Below are 18,507 nucleotides of genomic sequence, written 5' to 3'. Positions count from 1 at the left end.
CGAAGATGACAATAGATCGTGCTTTTCTCCCTGGACTGTAAAACCTGTTCTTTGCCGGCGGAAGAAACGAAGTTTCGGTTTGTACCAAAAAAACGATTGTTGGGTTTTTTTTTCTAGTTTTGACTTAACATTTTTTTGTTTTTATTTTATCATTTAGTTAATTTTTATTTCCTATTTCAATTTTAATTGGGCTTTTGGTAATTTAAACACAAAATTGTGTTATTCTAGTTTTTCTCTAAGAGAGGGTGTCAAACTAGCAATTTTTTTTCAAAATTGTGTCAATCTGGTCTATTTTCACAAAGTTTTAAGGTCAAAGATTCCTTTTTTTGTCTTTTTTTTTTCTTCGAAGTATATACATTGACCGAGTGTAATATATACACACTTATTGGATGATATGAGAATTAATATCTCAGTAGTACGGGAAATTCCTATTATATATGAATGCTGAAATTATTAGTCTAAAAGATAAACGATAGAAATATCTTAGAAGGTTATTTGATTGTTTTCCTTTAATGATTTATTACTTTGCTTGATATGTTTTTATTTATCTGTTTTGTCAATTCACATTGTTACTTATGGGGAACGATACATACAAGTCAATATATATTTTAAATACTTCATAATGAAGGAGACAATAGGCAATAGCTAAACGTACTTGTATATATAATAAGTACTATAGTTTAGTTTAGTGAAACTTTCATCCATTTAAATAAAAAATATAGATCAAAAATTGAATCTTATTGACTGGTCGGTGAAAGTGCATTACGATTATAATTCATATGTTTTCGTAAATTTTTAAATGTCTTCCTACCAGCCAAGAGGATATTTATAGTATTGAAAGTGCAAATACTTTAGAAATAATTATTCCACATATCTTCTTCATCTTTTGTCCAATCAAAAATATCTAAGACACATATATTTTCTCACTTTTTGCTTCTCTTCATTGGTACGACTACTAAGAGATCGACAAACTTACATAAAATGCTATTAGTGGTTAAGCTACAAATAATATATTAATTGATATTTAGGGACCATTGGGACCATAAATTCTTTTTTAGGTAGGGTTACTTTTTTTCTTTTACATTTAAGCTAAATGACTTTACCTTGTATAAGCACTATATTATTTTACTATACAGGTTTTTGTATGCATAGTCAGAAGGCAACCCATTAAGATGTTCCATTTTTTGTTCTCCACCCGTAGTCTTGTCTTCTCCTGCGGTAATAATACTTACTTAAAATTTTGGTTGCAATTTACTTTTTAACTTCAGTTTAAATTGATGTGGATATGAGCAAAATCGAGTGGAAATCAATTTTAGTTCAAGTCAATGAAAGTTGACAAAGACGAGTTGGAAGTGGAACTTGGTAATTGAGCTGCTATTGGTACTTCGGTAATTCACAATTAATATGGTCTTTTCATATCAATTCCGTTTCAAACAAGCTTCTAGGCAATTGGGATGTTATTGGGCTTATCTTTTTCGACTGGTTCTAATTTGAATTAACTGCAATTTATTCTGTTTTGGGTGCCCATTTGAAAAAGTGAGTCTTTTTTGTTTGTTTTGGTTAAGAAAAAGGAAGAGTCTAATTACAACATCTGTGCATTTTTGTTCTTCAATGCAATATCAACAATGGTTTAAAACGGTTAGGAATAATAAAATGGAACACGGTTTGTCTAATTATGGCGGGATAATTATAAGTTTTGACATGAGGTTGAATAGTAAACAATATTTAACATTCTTTTGGATAAAAACAATATTTAACATAAGAGCCGAATTAACCCTTGTAATATTTTTTTTCTACATCTATATTAACATTTTTAAAGTACATTTTGGTTTATGCTTTTTAAGTTTTACTTATTTAATTTTTTTTTATAACATAAACCCCTAAAACAATTCCATAAATAACATTGCAGAGAAACTCAAATACTAAACTTTTTTAAATTGACCAACATTTGTTACATTTATTTCCATAAAATCTTAACAACATCTATACATTTCGATTTTTCCAAAAACAACTATACTCATTAAAGTTTTAACCCATTAAATCTTCAAAACTATTTTTATGGATGCTAGAATCTCTCAAATTTAAATGATATACAACATATTTTCCATAACAAAAGTTTACAATCTCCATAATTATATTAACATTAATAATTTCCTAAACCGAAAATCCAATTATAAAATATCACATTAAATATGTTGAAAACCCCATATAATTTAGTTTATTTTTTATTTTTGAGGAATTACCAAAAAAATAAAATTTTATTAATTATCATAAACTATATATATTGACATGAAAAAATTATGAACTATAAAAATATGCTAATTTGGTAAAACAATTAACATAATTAAACTTGATAAAAAACTTATTTTGATTATTTTTTTACGCAAAAAATTATTTTAATTTTGGTGAGACGGGTTAACATTAATCCCATATAGAGAGTTAAGTGAAATTGTTTTTTTTTTAAAACACTTTTAGATGTGTACCAGGAGATAAATGTGTTACTAGACTATACATATACCACATGGGTTTTTTTTTTTTTTTTTTTTTTGTCAAACAAATGTTAACATTCATTCAAGAAATAGTAACATACAAGGGAAATGAGCTAGTTTAAGGGATAACATAAGAGGGGGTTTCCCAGAAAATAATACATCAAAGCAATAAAGATAGATAGGGACAACAAATATTAGATGCTTGAGAGCTATGGACCAAAGGCTTGATAGCTTTCTGGAACCTCTAAGATCAAGGCGTATCGATGCATCTTCCATGAGCAGGTCAAGGGAAGGGAAGCTGGCCATTGTCTTAAAACAAAGACTAATTGGCAAAAGAAAGACCAAGGCTGAAACTCTCGTAAGAGCCTTGTCAAGGGGGCGAGCAAGGGTGGTGTTGCTCTGCAGATCGACCATAAAAGTGGTGGTTGCAACTCTGCGCTTGGGTGAGGATACCTTGGGGATATTACGGTAACCACTGCTGCTTTTAACAAAGATCATAATGCCGCATATCTTCAGGCTTAACTGAGAGTACTTCAAAAAGTTGATGCAGAAACAGATAGAGATCATAAACAGACGGCAAGGGAGGAAGGAGAGGTTGATGAAGCAGAGGTAACCCCCTCTCCGTAGAGGTGGGATCATAATGCCAATCTTCAAAAAACAATCTCCTTCTAGGGGGTCATCCTTAAGGGGCTCTAGTAACAGGGTTCTTAAGATACTCTTGGGCCAATTTAGCAATAGATGCTGGTTAAGTTTCACTAGCAGTCTTCGGACTAGCGGTATACTTAAGCTAAGCAGACATTGACTAGATAGGGGAAGAGTGGAATTCGGATTAGGCCTAGTTACAAGTTGACACTGAATCAGCTGAGCTAATGGTGATATATATGCTAAAGGATCAGGGAGAGCAAACAATAGGGATAAACCAATTGGCAGGTCAAAACCATTATCAATGAGCAGCATTGCGAGCTTCCAGACCAAGCTACTTAACTGGCCTTGACACAAAGAAGGATCAACCACAACCGAAATATCTAAGTATCTGCTACCGAGTGTAACTCGACTTGACCAAGCAGTATACAAAGATATTAAACGATTTGGTCTTACTAAGCAATTAAGTTCAGGGGTTCTAAGGCAGTTCCAGCTCAGGGATGACTTATAGTTTATCCAAGGTAAACTATATTCCAGGGTTTGAACATATGAATGGGGAATATACCTGGGACAAAGGTTAACCGAGAGAGAGACAGGGGTCACCAAGGAGGAAGGATTCGTTGTCAAGCGGGTCACCGGTGCTAGCGTCAAGACAGAGCTTCCGTCCAGCTGCATCCAAGCAAAGTACTTGGTGAGAGGATCTGGATCCAAGGAGCGGAAAGATGTTATACTTGACGGCTTATAGGAATGGTGGGACAGACAGAAATCGAGCCTAGAGGGACATTGACGGATCTCTCGAGCGGTAGCAGATGGGTGGAAACTCGAGATGGTAGGATCACCAAGAGGAGAATCCAGGAGCGGGGGCAACAGGGATGAATGAAGCTTACACATGGGCGGAGATGAGATCTGGGATTGCAAACTATCTCCGGGAAAACTGAAACTAAAAATGAGAAGAACACAGAGGAAGAGACCGTCGTGGAGATGAAGAAACCAAGTCCCAGCGACGCCGATTGGACTCGGCGTCGCCGGAGGAGGAGATCTCGGTTGATGTGCCAGAGAGAAACGAAGGCTAGGGCGAACTCCCAGAAATTAAATATACCACATGGGTTAAAACCTTGAAAACACTACAAAAATCCTATACTTTGAATACTTATATCAAATATCTGTAAAATTTTATATTTTTAAAATTAATAAAACAATAATAAAATAACAAATAAATACAATATAAATTTAAAATTTTTAAAATTAAAAATATTGTCATGCGTTGTACTGCGGATTAAATCCTAATAGATAATATTAAAAAAAGAAACTCAGATTATATATTTACTTTTACCAGCAAATACACGAGAGTTGTGAAGATTTGTTCAAACATGATTTATATATTTTTTTTTTTTATTAACGGACCCTATAGCTCTGATGTTATACACCATGGTTGGATTTTACTTTCATTAACTGAACTATAATCATTCAAATATGCATGAGTCTTTTGGTTCTTGATATGCCACCACACCTTCATATATAAAGAGGCTTTTGTTTTGTAAAATTGATAACTAATTGATGTATCCTCATCGAATTGCAAGTGAAATTAACATTAATTAAACATCCTTTTGAACAATTGAAAATGGGTTTGAAGCAAACACCAAAATCAATACAAAATGATATATATTTTAAATTGAAAAAAAAAAAAGCAGTACCAAGTTCAAATGAATCACAAGGGGAAAGTTAAGTGTTTTTTGTGAACTTTTAATTTCAGCAAGAAAGTATGAAGTGAAGAATCATGATGGGACTGAAAGATTCATACTCTAAGGTGTTTGCTCATTCAACCATGCATATCAAAAAGTTTTGAGCCAATATCTCTAACACATATTTTTCAAACAAAACATGAAAGCTAGATTTGTAATATTTCATCAACCGAAAATAATTTATAGCCACAACTCACAAACCAAGTCTTCTAACCAATAAAGGACTGTTCTTGGAGATCTTATGAGCACGGCTTCTCTAATGTTGTCATTAGAGACAACATTATCGCCAAAGATCTGGCAACTCGTGAGCTTTCCCTATAATGATGTATGGATATTCTTGTATTATGTGCTCAATTATAAGGAAAGAAGAAGCAACTATAGCGATGATGAATCATAACATACCACTGTTTCTCGTTCCATCATCACTAATTTTTTCTGATTGCAAATATATATGAACTGAGTTTTACCTATTAATTTTTATATTTCTCTTACATATTCTTTTTTTTTTTGTCAACTTTCTATTACATATTCTTCTGTTCCAACATATATATTTTAGATATTCATACTCGCTCGTGATCATCATTCCGAAGCCTAGAATCTCATTTGAGATTTCGGATAGATCCTACATCATCTATACGTGGATGCTATTTATTTTAGCATATGTAATATGAATGTATTTTCATGTATGCGATCTAAATATAATGGAGAACATTTTGGAAGTTTTCGTCGACTCTCACATGCCATTTGGATATAATTGTTGTCGACGTCTCTTGGATCTTGTCAAGATAAGAAAAACACATGAACACAAAGATCAATAATTGAAAATCTGATATGACTTCCAAAATGGTATGGGTGCCCGTTCGGCTTATATGACTCTTCGTATGGTAGAGGATTATACATCATTGATAACTTGATACCTCTATCTTCTAGTATTATCAAAATCCAATGCAATTTCCAAATACTTAGGAACCCTCTGATCCGGTCAACTTCTTTCCTTGTTAAAATATATGGGAACAAAATTGTATGCAATGTCAAATACATATACAAAATGTGGAACAATATATGCCACGTCACATAAATATGGAACATTCACGCCTAATTTCAATACTTCATCCACCGCCCCTTTAAATTGACGTGCAAATTGTAACTAAAGTCCATTTTTATTAGTTTGAGTGGTCAATTATGATAATATGTTCTTAAAACGTAAAATCGTCAAGAGAACATAACTTCACAATTATTACATTATTTTTCTGCCTTTATTTTCTAAAACGTGGCCACATATGGACTAGCTATATATACCAAAGCCACAACAAATCCACCATCACCCTTTACAATATTTTTTCCCCCAAAGTCTCTCGATGGATAGCTTGAGAGCTAAGCCCATCGAGCTCATATTTTCTGTTCTCGGTTTAATTATTATATTCTCCGCCTGCAATTCAACAGCGGAGCTACCACGGTTGGTTCAACCACCGAAACCCGATGGTACACTCAGTTTTCTCGTCGTCGGCGATTGGGGAAGAAGAGGTTCTTATAACCAGTCTCAAGTAGCTCTTCAGGTACATATAACTCTGTTTGTGTGTAGATATGACCTCGTTTTATGAATAAATAAATACTTATTCCTTGTCTCTGAATTAAGCTCAACTCAAGTTTTTTTATGGCGTAATCATGAACTAATTATGAGCTAGAGAGAAATTAAGCGAGAGGACGAAAATGATTAGATAAATCATATAGTACTTCATTATATTATTAGAAGAACCGAGAAGCGTGTAATATTATGTTTTCTTGACGTCAAATGCATCGTTTGAGTAAATTACTAAATATCAGCTAATGTCGTAAGTATGTGTTGCTTGAATAAAGTGTTGGTTGGAGTCGTATAAACGAATAACAGGTATAATTCTGAACAATAATAAAATTATAATGAGTGGGAGGTAATATAATTTTGAGGCAGATTTTATTTTGTTTTATCCGAGTGGGGAAGTTGCTTACATAATCTTTAGTTCATACTTCATACGTAACTTACGTGGAACGTATAATCTTAAGGCTGTGCGTTAGTCTTACAGTTCCACGTTATCGTTTTTAAGTTTGGTTGCTTCTACTATCCTACAAGTAAATGCTTCTGATTAAAGTACGGCACTGATTGGAGACTTTTTTTTTTCCACAAAATTTTTGTATTATTATATTTTAGTTTGTCGTGAAATGGACAAGTTTATCGCAGCTAAAATTTTCCGAAAACGACAATATATATATTCATGAAATTTTATATCGTTATCATTTGTTGTTTATTTCTAATGCTATTTTTTCATCCTATATAATTTTCTAATAAGACTGATTAGTTTTTTTTTTATGTGTGATTAACTTTACTAATGGACGACTATAAATTTGTTTGCATTCAGATGGGGAAAATAGGGAAAGACTTAAATATCGATTTCCTTATATCGACTGGAGATAACTTCTATGATGACGGAATAATCAGTCCATATGATTCTCAATTTCAAGATTCGTTTACCAATATTTACACAGCATCTAGCTTACAAAAACCATGGTATAGTGGTACGTAACCAGTTCTAGTAATTATGTTATTTATACTCTAACCATAAAACCATCTCTACTATTTTCATTTTACGAAGAAAACAAATTATTTGACTACAAAAAATATATATTTATATTTACGTTTTCTATTTTATAATATTGACTTGTTTGTAAATTTTCATTTCCCTCGCAGTATTAGGAAACCATGATTATAGAGGTAACGTCTATGCACAACTCACCCCCATACTCAGGGATTTGGACTGCCGATGGATTTGTTTAAGATCATACGTTGTTAACGCCGGTAAGTAAACTACCAAGGGAAAAAAAAGAAGTTAATATCTTCTTCATTCAGAGGACTCTGTTGACACTTAACCTTTTTTTTTGTAGAGCTTGTGGATATTTTCTTCGTGGACACGACACCGTTCGTAGATAAATATTTTGATGAACCAAAGGACCATGTCTATGATTGGAGAGGCGTACTACCAAGAAATAAGTACCTTACCAATCTCTTAACGGTAACTATTTTTGTTTCTTACTCTACCGTACGCTAGTTATACTATCGAAAACATGTGACTAACATTGACCTAAGTCGGTACATAAAACGGTAATTCATAATAATATATAGGATGTCGATGTGGCATTGCAAGAATCAATGGCAAAATGGAAAATAGTCGTAGGCCATCACACGATAAAAAGTGCAGGTCACCATGGAGTAACCATAGAGCTTGAGAAACAACTTTTACCTATCCTCGAGGTAATTTTACATAACCTACTAAAGTATATATGTTCAATACTAAAAATGAAAAACAAGTAATTAGTTTTTGTGAAAGAAAATCAGGCTAATGAAGTGGATCTCTATATAAACGGACATGATCATTGCTTGGAGCACATAAGCAGCATCAACAGGTGATTAATTAAATAAATGCGTTACGATTCATTAATAAGGATAAGTATGGATATGTAACGTAAGGGAAATGCGTTGTTGCGTTGTGTATAGTGGAATACAGTTTATGACAAGTGGAGGCGGATCCAAGGCTTGGAAAGGAGATGTGAATCATGATTGGGACTCTCAAGAGATGAGATTTTACTACGATGGACAAGGCTTCATGTCGGTTTACATATCCGAAGCTAAACTACGCGTCGTTTTTTACGATGGTTTTGGTCGCGTTTTGCATCGATGGAGCACTTACAAAAAGGGTGTTTATTCCGATATCTAATCGATGGTTTGATTAAAGAGTTAAGACAACATTATTATTAATCGTTCATTGTTTATTATGTGTATATTTCACGTGCCTTTTGACTTTTATTGTTGTGTGATTATTTTCGAATTTTAAAGTATGAAAAAGAGTTTTTTCATACATGGAGACGTAAATTTAGTCCCATAGTTTAGTTTTAATACTATTGTTTACTTTCCATAAAAGAAAGTTACCTAATTCTAGAAGCTACCTAGTTCTTGTGTACACATTACGTTGTATAATTCATTACCATCATATTTCCACTATATAAATTTTTCAATCTCATCAAAAAAAAATAGATAGATTATTCAAAATAATTATTTTGCTCACATATAGAAAGAAATCCTTTATAGTTCTCTTTGTGATTTGAACCCAAAAAAACACATATAATTTGATTTTTTTTTTACTAATTTAATACAAAATTCATACATATACAGAAATACTTATGAGTAAGATCCCAGAAATATTAATGTTAAGAGATTTTTAAGGAAATATATAATATATTGAAGCATTTTTTTAAAAGAAAAAGATATAATGTAATTAAGAAAATAAACTAGGAAATAAGTAGAAAAAATACCTTTGACCTAAATGTGCAAGTAACACGCAGCATGGCCCATCAAAGATAATATTATTACAAAACAAAGCTCTACTCTAATTACGGTAATGAATGATTATATATTTCCTTGAAAATGTTGACCAAGAAAAAAAATCTCCTCGAATATTTTATCGACCATGTTTTTCTTACGAATCCATCTATATTAATTGTTACGAAGACATCTCTCTCTATATACATATTTTTATGCATTTTCTTGCTGGATTTCTCAAACCAGATAATTAACTTATAAAGAAGAAGATGAAGATGGGTGTATGGTTTAGTGTGAGTTTGATGTTTCTATGTATCTTCTTCATCACTGGTTCTTTGTCGAAACTTGAAAGATTGAAGCATCCGGTGACGAAATCTGATGCCTCTCTGAGTATTCTGGTCGTTGGAGATTGGGGACGCAAAGGACAGTTTAATCAATCTCGCGTTGCACACCAGGTGCTTAATTTTTAATAACTTTGTTTTCAATTTACAGGTTTTAGTGGTTTGCATTTGCATCCGGTCACCACCGAATTTAAATTTCATGTGATGCATTTGATAAGAATTCGTAAGATTTAATGCTTTCATTGTGATACAAAATTATAACCGAAAAATACACCTCGTGGTAATTATGTGTTCATGGAGACTATACAAAAGAACGAACACTAATATATGTTCATAGAATCATATATGTGTTCATATATTTTACACCGCCCAAATGATTAGGTTTGATTTTTGGTGAAAAGGTGTGATTAGTTTAATCCGGTGTATATGTTTTCTTCTCCATATAATGGAGATTGTTGAAAGTTGAAACACGTAATTACGTAATGAAAATATAAACATCAATGTAATAATATAGTAGCATAAAGTTGCGTCCATATATCTTTCTTTTAAGAAGTCATTCATTCTACCTTCTACGCAACATATATATGTAGACATTAGTTGAAAAAAGCATATTCGTGAAAGTATTCTTGGCTATTGACGAATTGATACGCTTCATTAGAAAAAGAAAAGCATATTCCTAACAGAAAAGTGATTAGAATATGAAGGTCTTTTTATATATAAAAAAATGTAGTCATGACTCATGACAAAGAAGTAAATGTAGATTCAATTTCATTATATATAGTTTCAACTTTTAAATATGAAATTAAAGTAAATTGACTAACATTTGCATGAACTGATAATATGTTCTAATAAACAAATAAAAACTGTTTGTGTAATATTTTAAAACTGGAAAAAACTGGCAGATGGGAATAGTGGGAGAGCAATTAGACATAGATTTTGTGGTATCAGTAGGAGATAATTTCTACGATGACGGGTTAACAGGAGAGACTGATCCTTCCTTTGAAGCCTCTTTCTCTCATATCTACACTCACCCTAGTCTCCAAAAACAGTGGTATGCAGGTAATTTTTACATCCTTCAAATCAAGTTTCACATACTAGTAATTAAAATGTGTAATATATGCCTAATTAACGCGTGCGTGAGACTTAAACACTCAAATGCTGTTGCAGTTTTGGGTAACCATGACTACAGGGGAAATGTTGAAGCACAACTAAGTCACGTTCTCACCCAAAAAGATTGGAGATGGTTTTGTCGCAGATCTTTCATCTTATCCTCAGGTTCCTTTTTTAAACAATACTTCCAATTTATTTAACTTTTTAAAATATACAAGATGTGACACATTATCTAGTTCTTTATATATACTTTTTAATTAATATATTATATTACACAGTACAAATCAAATTATTTAGTGTTTTTTTCTTTGTTTCTTTCTTGGTTATATAGGAATGGTGGAGTTTTTCTTCGTGGACACAAATCCATTTGTAGAAAAATACTTCACTGAGCCAAAAGACCACACTTACGATTGGAGGAATGTCTTACCCAGAGATAGATACATCTCAAACCTCCTACATGTAATCACATTTAGTTTCTTTCATAATCACAAATCTCCATCGTCTTTTGAAACTGTCTACTAAGTTTAACTTCTTTTATTGACACATTAGGATTTAGATAGAGCGATTAAAAAGTCGCGTGCCACATGGAAGTTTGTCGTGGGACATCACGGGATCAAAACCGCAGGTGAGCACGGTGTTACTCAAGAGCTCGTCGATCAACTTCTTCCAATTCTAAAGGTAAATATAACCATTCATAATTTCCAGCTAACATATTATTCTAATTTATTGTATTTTTCTACAAATGATATAACTAACCTATTATTGAAGGAGCATAAAGTGGACTTGTACATAAACGGACATGATCACTGCTTGCAACACATTGGCACTAAAGGGTACGTAACACTAGTTTTACTTACCTCTTCTTTTGATCCAACGTAAATTAACATGGATATGATTATATGAGATAATAATAATTTTTTTTTTACTGTTGTATTCGTAAAGTGAAACCCAATTCCTGACAAGTGGAGGAGGATCAAAGGCATGGAGAGGAATTGTTCTGCCATGGGATCCAAAAGAACTCAAACTGTATTACGATGGACAAGGTTTCATGTCTCTTCACATCACTCGCTCCAAAGTAAACTTCATCTACTATGATGTTTCCGGCAATGTTCTTCACCAATCTTCATTGTCCAAAAGATCTCATCTCTTTTAAATGGAGTATTTCTAAGAAAACACAAATTATTATATATATATATATATACTGTTTTATTTATAAGAGATCTATCGATGTAATCCTATATTATATTGAACACAATATGTGTGTGCGAGCGAGTGAGCAGTTTTTTACTTTTTTTTCATAAATCAATTTACATGTTCGGTATTAAATTTCTTGATTTGTTTTTCTGACCTTTTTGGAGCAAATGGGCCTTTCAAGCCTTGAATAAAACTTTACAAAATGGCACAATGTTGAATGGTGATATAAGAAAGAAAAAACCCCTAAGAAGTCAAGTTATCTACAACTTTGCCATCAACAATGTCCACACAGAAAAATTTATCATCTTTCAAAGAAGTGTAGCAGAAGAAACTGAGGAAAACTGAAAATGGTGCTGTTAGGCTTACAGTCTCTTAACTGGTACGTACATGGAGGAATTATTGATAAGAAGAAGAAGAGACATCTGATGCGTATTGTCCAAGCCACTGAAAGAGACGACTCTTCTTCTTCTTCTTCTTCTTCTTCTTCTTCACAGAGATTTGAAATCGATAGAGATAAAGCAAGAGAAGCTCTGAAACAGCTTGATCAACAAATCGAATCTCAAGCTGATGAAAAACCAAGAATTATCATCAAGACATCACCAGACGTCGTCAGAACCAATGATCCAATCATGTTTGAAGAACCACCTGAGATGTCCGGATCGTTCCTGGCAACTTCAGCTTTTGTTCTCTTAGCTCTTACCTTGTTCTACAACATTTTGTTCATTACAGTGATCAAACCATCAATGGATGGACCAGAATCAGTTCCAGAAGCAAACAGAGTTGCTATGTCTGATTCTGACATTGTCAAGTTTCCACTTTCATCTTTTCCTGCAAACACTTTCAAACAGTAAAAATTACTATAGTACTTATCTTTACATCATAATTAGTGTATTTCTTGTATATTACATCTTCATTGTTGTCAATGCCAAAAATTTTCAAATAAAACAACATTGCAACTGATAGTGAAATACAAAACTGGAGTTCCTTTACTGAGACATTGTTAGATTTTCGAGCTGCAACAACCTAAATGAAGTATCTTTATCCAACCTGAATCCAGCATCTTCAACTTCCTTAGATATCTCTTTACACTTTGTCAATCGCCCTGAAGCGGTGTAAACGCTAATCATATCGCGATAAATATCATACGTTGGCGAGAATCCAGCTTCCTTGAGTTTAGAGTAATATCTCATTGCCCTTCCCAAATCATCCAACGCCACAAATAGTCTAATGACTACTCTATAAGCTGGAAGATCAAGAAGACAGTTTGATTCCTCCATCTCCCAAACCACATTCATCGCCTCTCGGTATTTCTCTTCCGAATACCTGCTATGTATCATCGTAGTGTACATTACAACGCTTGGTTCTCTGTTTGATTCTTTAAACCAGTCAAAGAGAGACTCAACGAGCTCAAACTCTCCAAGTTTCACACAGATCTTCATAATACCTGTGCAATCCTGTTGGCTCAATCTCAAATCTTCTCTTTCTTTCAGTTCCTCGAGAAGAGCAACCACAAGATGGTACTTGTCAGGGTTTTTACCTATTTCAAGAATCATCTTCACGTAAACACTCGAGTCGAGTATTCGATTGTTACTCTTCGAGATCAGTATAAGCTTCCGGGCTAGATTCAACCATCCACCTTCAATGCATCCCTTGATCATTGCTTCGATAACGTTCTTGCTAGCCAAACTATTGTCGAACTTAAGCAACTTCAGCTCATGGTGCTTCGCCAAAACCTGTATAGTGGAAGCGAGAATCCGGTTATCAGGGACTAAATGAGAATGCTTTCCAGCCCAATGGTATGTCTGTAAAGCTCTCTCAGGCAAACCCATATGACCCAATTCTCGAATGGTCATAGAGAGTGAACCTTTACGCAAGAAGCAAACCCATTTATTGAGAACAAGAGAGACATCTGCATCAGAGGAAGGCAAGCTCTTGATCTCTCTAGCTAAACCGATGAGAAAGCTCGGATCTTTATGAACTTGCTTCGATACAGAAGACAATGCAGCTGATCTTATCTTCTTCTTTGGTGTTGGAAGACCCAAAGGTCGTAACTTGTGAGGTTGAGGAAGTGGTAAAGGCCTAACTCGAATCGGTTTACCCGGTTTTTGAGGAATCCTTTTCTGGAAAAGCGACGAAATTGCTTCTATTTCTTCTCGTTCCCATACAACATCTTCTTCTTGATGTTGCACATCATCATCATCATCCAAAACTGGTTCAATTTTGGGTTTCCTCAGAAACAAATTAACACCAAAATCAGGAGGAAGCTTGGTGCGGCGTGGATTACGGAGATTCTTAGTGAGTTTCTTGGAATGATTCCTTTGACTCGCGTTGACTCTTGTGACTCGTATGTTTCCGATACTACTAGTTCGATGATTAAGGTTGAAGCTAAGTGACGAAGAGACAGGGCATTGCAGTATCATTCTTAAAACACACCCACGAAGTTACGGTTCTCTAATTTAGGCTAATTCAACTCGAATCCAGACTAATCCGCGATAAAGTCCTAAGTAATCTAACTCAAAACGTTTCTACAATAGAATCAGGAACAGCTTAGGGTTTTGAAATCGAACACAAACCTTTAGAAAATGAATAAACTTTAGGTCTAGAAATGAAGAATACGGAAGCACTATATTAGTCTGAAGAATGTATTGTGATGAAGCTTATCTCATGAAGAAGAAGAAGAACTGAAGAAGTAATTATTTTTGTTTTATTTTTAAAAAATCAATTACCCGATCCAGTAAACTGGGTCATTTCCGACCCGAACTAACCAGGCCCAACTCAAGAGAAGGAAAAAAAAATTGAAGTTGATTGCAGATAAGCATTAATTTGGTGTGTGGCAGAACCTTTGAAAGCATGAAGAGGGTTTTGACAACCTCAAAACGACTAAACACAAATTAGAATGAAGGTCTGACTGGTTCAAACGCAGCATTTGCGGTTGTGGTCGCAGGAGATTGCGGAAGCGGGCGATTGCGGTTTCAAGTGTTATTAAGCGTTTTGAATGACTGGTTTAGCATTTCAAAATAGGTGCGTTTGCGGGAGTATAACGACTGGTTGACCAACGGTTGCATTAGCGGTTAAAACATAATAAATGTAATATATAATTATATAAATGTTTAAAAACACCAAAACTTTATTAAATTTGATTTATAATTAAAAATATTTAAAAATACTAAAATAATTATTTAAAAAATAAATAAATTTCATATTGAAACACTTATTACTTTATGTATTTGGCTTTTCACCCAAAATTTAATCAAGTAATGTGATAAATGACAAAACTTATGCTTTAGATTATAGATCTTCTTTGCTAAATCTCACACACTCAATAACTTCCTCACACTGAATTACAAGGCTAAGGTAAATTAATTATGAAATAGTAAAGAAGAGTCATTGGTAATTTATTTTAATATTTTCACAAATTATCTTATTTTCTTAAACTTCTGATGAAATGTTATTTTTTTTAGTTTTTTTGGAACGTATGTGCGATGTGCCAATAGTTTTACATCATATTTTTTGGTTTTTTGTTAATTGGAATCTTATTTTCTTGTAATTGTTTATATTCTAATCTCCTCAGTCGTATTTGTACTTCAATTTCTCTTATCTTTTATTGTTACAATGGTTAGGTTGAAGATATAAGAAAGAAAAAATTAGTATTTTTTGACTTAAAAAAAAAAAAAAAATTCCAAACGCAAACGTCCGCAACCGCAAACGCTTGCGGGAGGCAACTTTTGGAATTTAGTGGTTGGGAGCGATTGAGAGCGGTTGGGAGTAACTGGAAGCGGTTTATGTGATTGGCACCAAACGCTAGCAACCGCTACCTCCCGCAAACGCAGCGTTTGCGGGAGGTAGCGGTTGAACCAATCAACACCTGAGTTAAGCCAATTTTGTCTATAGTTTTTTACAAGTCTATCCTTTAGATAGTTCCCAAATTTGCCAAACCAGACCTATATATGTAATATATAACTAAATTGTATGTTTCATAATCCTCCTTTTGTTATTTTTTCTTAAATAAATTTGCCGCTAAAATCAAAAACTAAAACTTATGTTTGTAACTGGTCATGGCATCGTATATTGATATTTTTTGGTTTATATGCAAATGATTTTATGTTTTAATGAACTAACAAAATACTAACGTGATAATAAAAAAATGATATAATATATGATAATCTATTTTATTTCTTATTATAAAACACATAGATAAAAATATTTTACATATGTTTTGCTTATATTTTCATATTTTTTGCTTATTTTTTTTCTTAATTTAATTTTTCATATCAAACAATATATGTAAGATGTTACCTAGTCGTGAGATTTTTGTGAAAAATTTTCCAACTGCTACTCCCACAAAGAACAAGATAAAGAGAAAGAAAATGAAAAATATCGTTTTGAAGCTTACCTCCTTTCAAGGAATCAATCGAACAGTAAGAGTGAGCTTGAGAAAGAGAGCACGCTACGAAGAAGAAGAAGAAGTAGAAGTAATTATCTATATACATTTTTAATTATATTTTGAGTTCTACCCTTTTATTTGTACTTATTTAAAATTTTATTTGCAAAGTTAATCTCTAAAAAATTTCCAAAAATAGCATTACGTCAGATTTTGTTTTCTAAATATTTTACATTCTATTTCAACTAATACAACAGTCAATATGGAAACATAAACTATGATATATTTAACCACACATTCTATTGTAGATATTTTATGAAAGAAAAATACTTAGGTTCACCCCTAGGGGTGAACCTTTTTGTTCACCTTCTCTTCTCTCAACCAATCAGAATCTTCCATCTAATATTTCATTTAAAACATAAATCCAAATTAAATTTAAAAGCAAAACAAATTAAGGAAACAAATTTTGTATACTTTTAATTAAGGAAAGTTAAATATTGGCTTGCTTTAGATTTTAAAAATTAGAACAAAATTATATGTCGGTTTGGGTTTACAAAAGAAGTGGTTAGAGTTTAGATTTTACAATTAAAACGAAATTATGTGTCGGTTTGAGTTTACAAATGAGGTGGTTAGGGTTTAAATTTTACAATTAGAACAAAATTATATGTCGGTTTGGGTTCATAAAATGAGATGGTTAGGATTTAGATTTTACAATTAGAACGAAATTATATGTTGGTTTGGGTTCGCAAATGAGATGGTTAGGATTTAGATTTTACAATTATAATGCAATTATATGTCAGTTTGGGTTCACAAATGAGATGGTAGGGTTTATATTTTACAAATAGAACGAAATTATATGTCGGTTTGGATTCACAAATGAGATGGTTAGGGTTTAGAATTTACAAGTAGAACGAAATTATATGTCGGTTTGGGTTCACAAATGAGATGGTTAGGGTTTAGATTTTACAAATAGAACGAAATTATATGTCGGTTTAAGTTTATTAAAAAGCGGTTTAACTTTTTAAGTTAATAATAATGTATACAAATTTTATTTTCTTATTTTATAAGAGGTGAACCTAGGAGTGAATCCAAGTGTTGTTCATATTTTATCTCCGACTCCTTTGCAAACAAAGAAAACAACAATTTGATACCCATTTTATTTTTCAAAACCTGTGAGCTTTGATTCCTAATGTAGGAAGAAGTTCGATTCACATTTATTTAAATATTATAATTAATATATATAAACTTAATAAAAAATTAAATATTATGAACTATATAATATGGTTATATTATATAATATGGTTATATAGTAGATGAGTTATAAACAGGACATATTGGAATTAATAAAATATCATTAAATTTGTGCTAACACGGGTTAAGTCCTTATTTTATTATTTGTCAATATTACAAGTATTAGAATATTTGACATAAAATCAAGTTGATTTAAATAATTAAATCATTAGGAAAAATATGACTTAATCACAGCGTATAATTTACATATTATGTATTTAGATCCCTTATTTTTGTCATAATAACTAAAAATTAAAATAAAATCTCAAACACTAAACAAAACAAACTAAATATAAGAAACAAATAGTTATGAAGTGTATTGCGAGTTAAAAAATTAATATAAACATTTAGCCGCACCAACAGACGGAAAATTTAGTTATTCTTCTATTTACAAAACATCCAATATTTAACAAACAAATAAAATATAAAATATAAATAATAATAAAAATTATATACACGCGGTGTACCGCGGGTTAAATAATTATTTTATTTTATTTTTAAAAAATCAATTACCTGATCTAGTAAACCGGGTCAGAAATGACCCGACCCAAACTAAACCGGGTCCCTAAATTTTCCAAACCAGACCTACATATGCAATATATAACTAAATTGTTTGTTTCATAATGAGTGAATTAGCTAGATAGCCAAAATTGGGAATGTAATGAAAAATATAGCACATTAAATCAGGATATTAGGTGAGTAACCAAAGGGCAAAGAGAAATTACCGTAATACTCTCAGGTGGCTGGCCGGCGGTGTCTGGTCGGAGGTGGCTGGCCGGCGGTGGCTGGCTGGAGGTGGCTGGCCGGAGGTGGATGGCCGGAGTTGTCTGGCTGGATTGGTGGTCGGAGTGGTGGGTGGTGACTGGTGGTGGTAGGGTTAATTTGGACATTAATATACATAATACAGAAAATATAAGGGATTGATGGTTAGAGTGGTCATAGAGTGAATTATAGATTTTTTTTTTGGGTT

At 32.7% G+C, this 18,507-nt stretch overlaps 4 protein-coding genes across 5 annotated transcripts; 3 read left to right on the top strand and 1 right to left on the bottom strand.

The window, feature by feature from the left end:
- Window positions 1-5,984: 5,984 nt before the first annotated feature.
- LOC104779517 (purple acid phosphatase 8) lies at window positions 5,985-8,760 on the top strand. Its single transcript, XM_010503882.3, has 7 exons — window positions 5,985-6,429; window positions 7,267-7,423; window positions 7,596-7,703; window positions 7,790-7,917; window positions 8,028-8,156; window positions 8,241-8,308; window positions 8,400-8,760. Exons 1-7 carry the CDS (start codon window positions 6,232-6,234, stop codon window positions 8,617-8,619), a joined length of 1,008 nt encoding a protein of 335 aa, XP_010502184.2. The 5' UTR covers window positions 5,985-6,231; the 3' UTR covers window positions 8,620-8,760.
- A 435-nt stretch (window positions 8,761-9,195) lies between these two features.
- Window positions 9,196-11,998, top strand: LOC104779516 (purple acid phosphatase 7). 2 transcript variants are annotated; one of them, XM_087509701.1, is made up of 8 exons: window positions 9,196-9,297; window positions 9,468-9,676; window positions 10,465-10,621; window positions 10,730-10,837; window positions 11,004-11,131; window positions 11,222-11,350; window positions 11,441-11,505; window positions 11,615-11,998. In XM_087509701.1, exons 2-8 carry the CDS (start codon window positions 9,491-9,493, stop codon window positions 11,823-11,825), a joined length of 984 nt encoding a protein of 327 aa, XP_087365827.1. In that variant the 5' UTR covers window positions 9,196-9,297; window positions 9,468-9,490; the 3' UTR covers window positions 11,826-11,998. The 2 variants fall into 2 exon arrangements, with proteins under 2 accessions (XP_087365827.1, XP_087365828.1); XM_087509702.1 differs by lacking the exon at window positions 9,196-9,297 and having other exon boundaries at window positions 9,342-9,676.
- Window positions 11,999-12,199: 201 nt separating this feature from the next.
- Window positions 12,200-14,286, bottom strand: LOC104779514 (pentatricopeptide repeat-containing protein At2g01860). The gene has a single exon (XM_010503878.3). It carries the CDS (start codon window positions 14,284-14,286, stop codon window positions 12,853-12,855), a length of 1,434 nt encoding a protein of 477 aa, XP_010502180.1. The 3' UTR covers window positions 12,200-12,852.
- Window positions 12,214-12,811, top strand: LOC104710116 (uncharacterized). The gene has a single exon (XM_010426660.2). It carries the CDS (start codon window positions 12,214-12,216, stop codon window positions 12,715-12,717), a length of 504 nt encoding a protein of 167 aa, XP_010424962.2. The 3' UTR covers window positions 12,718-12,811.
- Window positions 14,287-18,507: the final 4,221 nt, after the last annotated feature.

This window comes from Camelina sativa, chromosome 4 (assembly GCF_030686135.1).
Source record: "Camelina sativa cultivar CO46 ecotype springtype chromosome 4, ASM3068613v1".
Classification (NCBI taxonomy): Eukaryota; Viridiplantae; Streptophyta; class Magnoliopsida; order Brassicales; family Brassicaceae; genus Camelina; species Camelina sativa.
The sequence above is the reverse complement of the archived record's forward strand: the minus strand, read 5'-3'. Positions and strand labels throughout refer to the sequence as shown.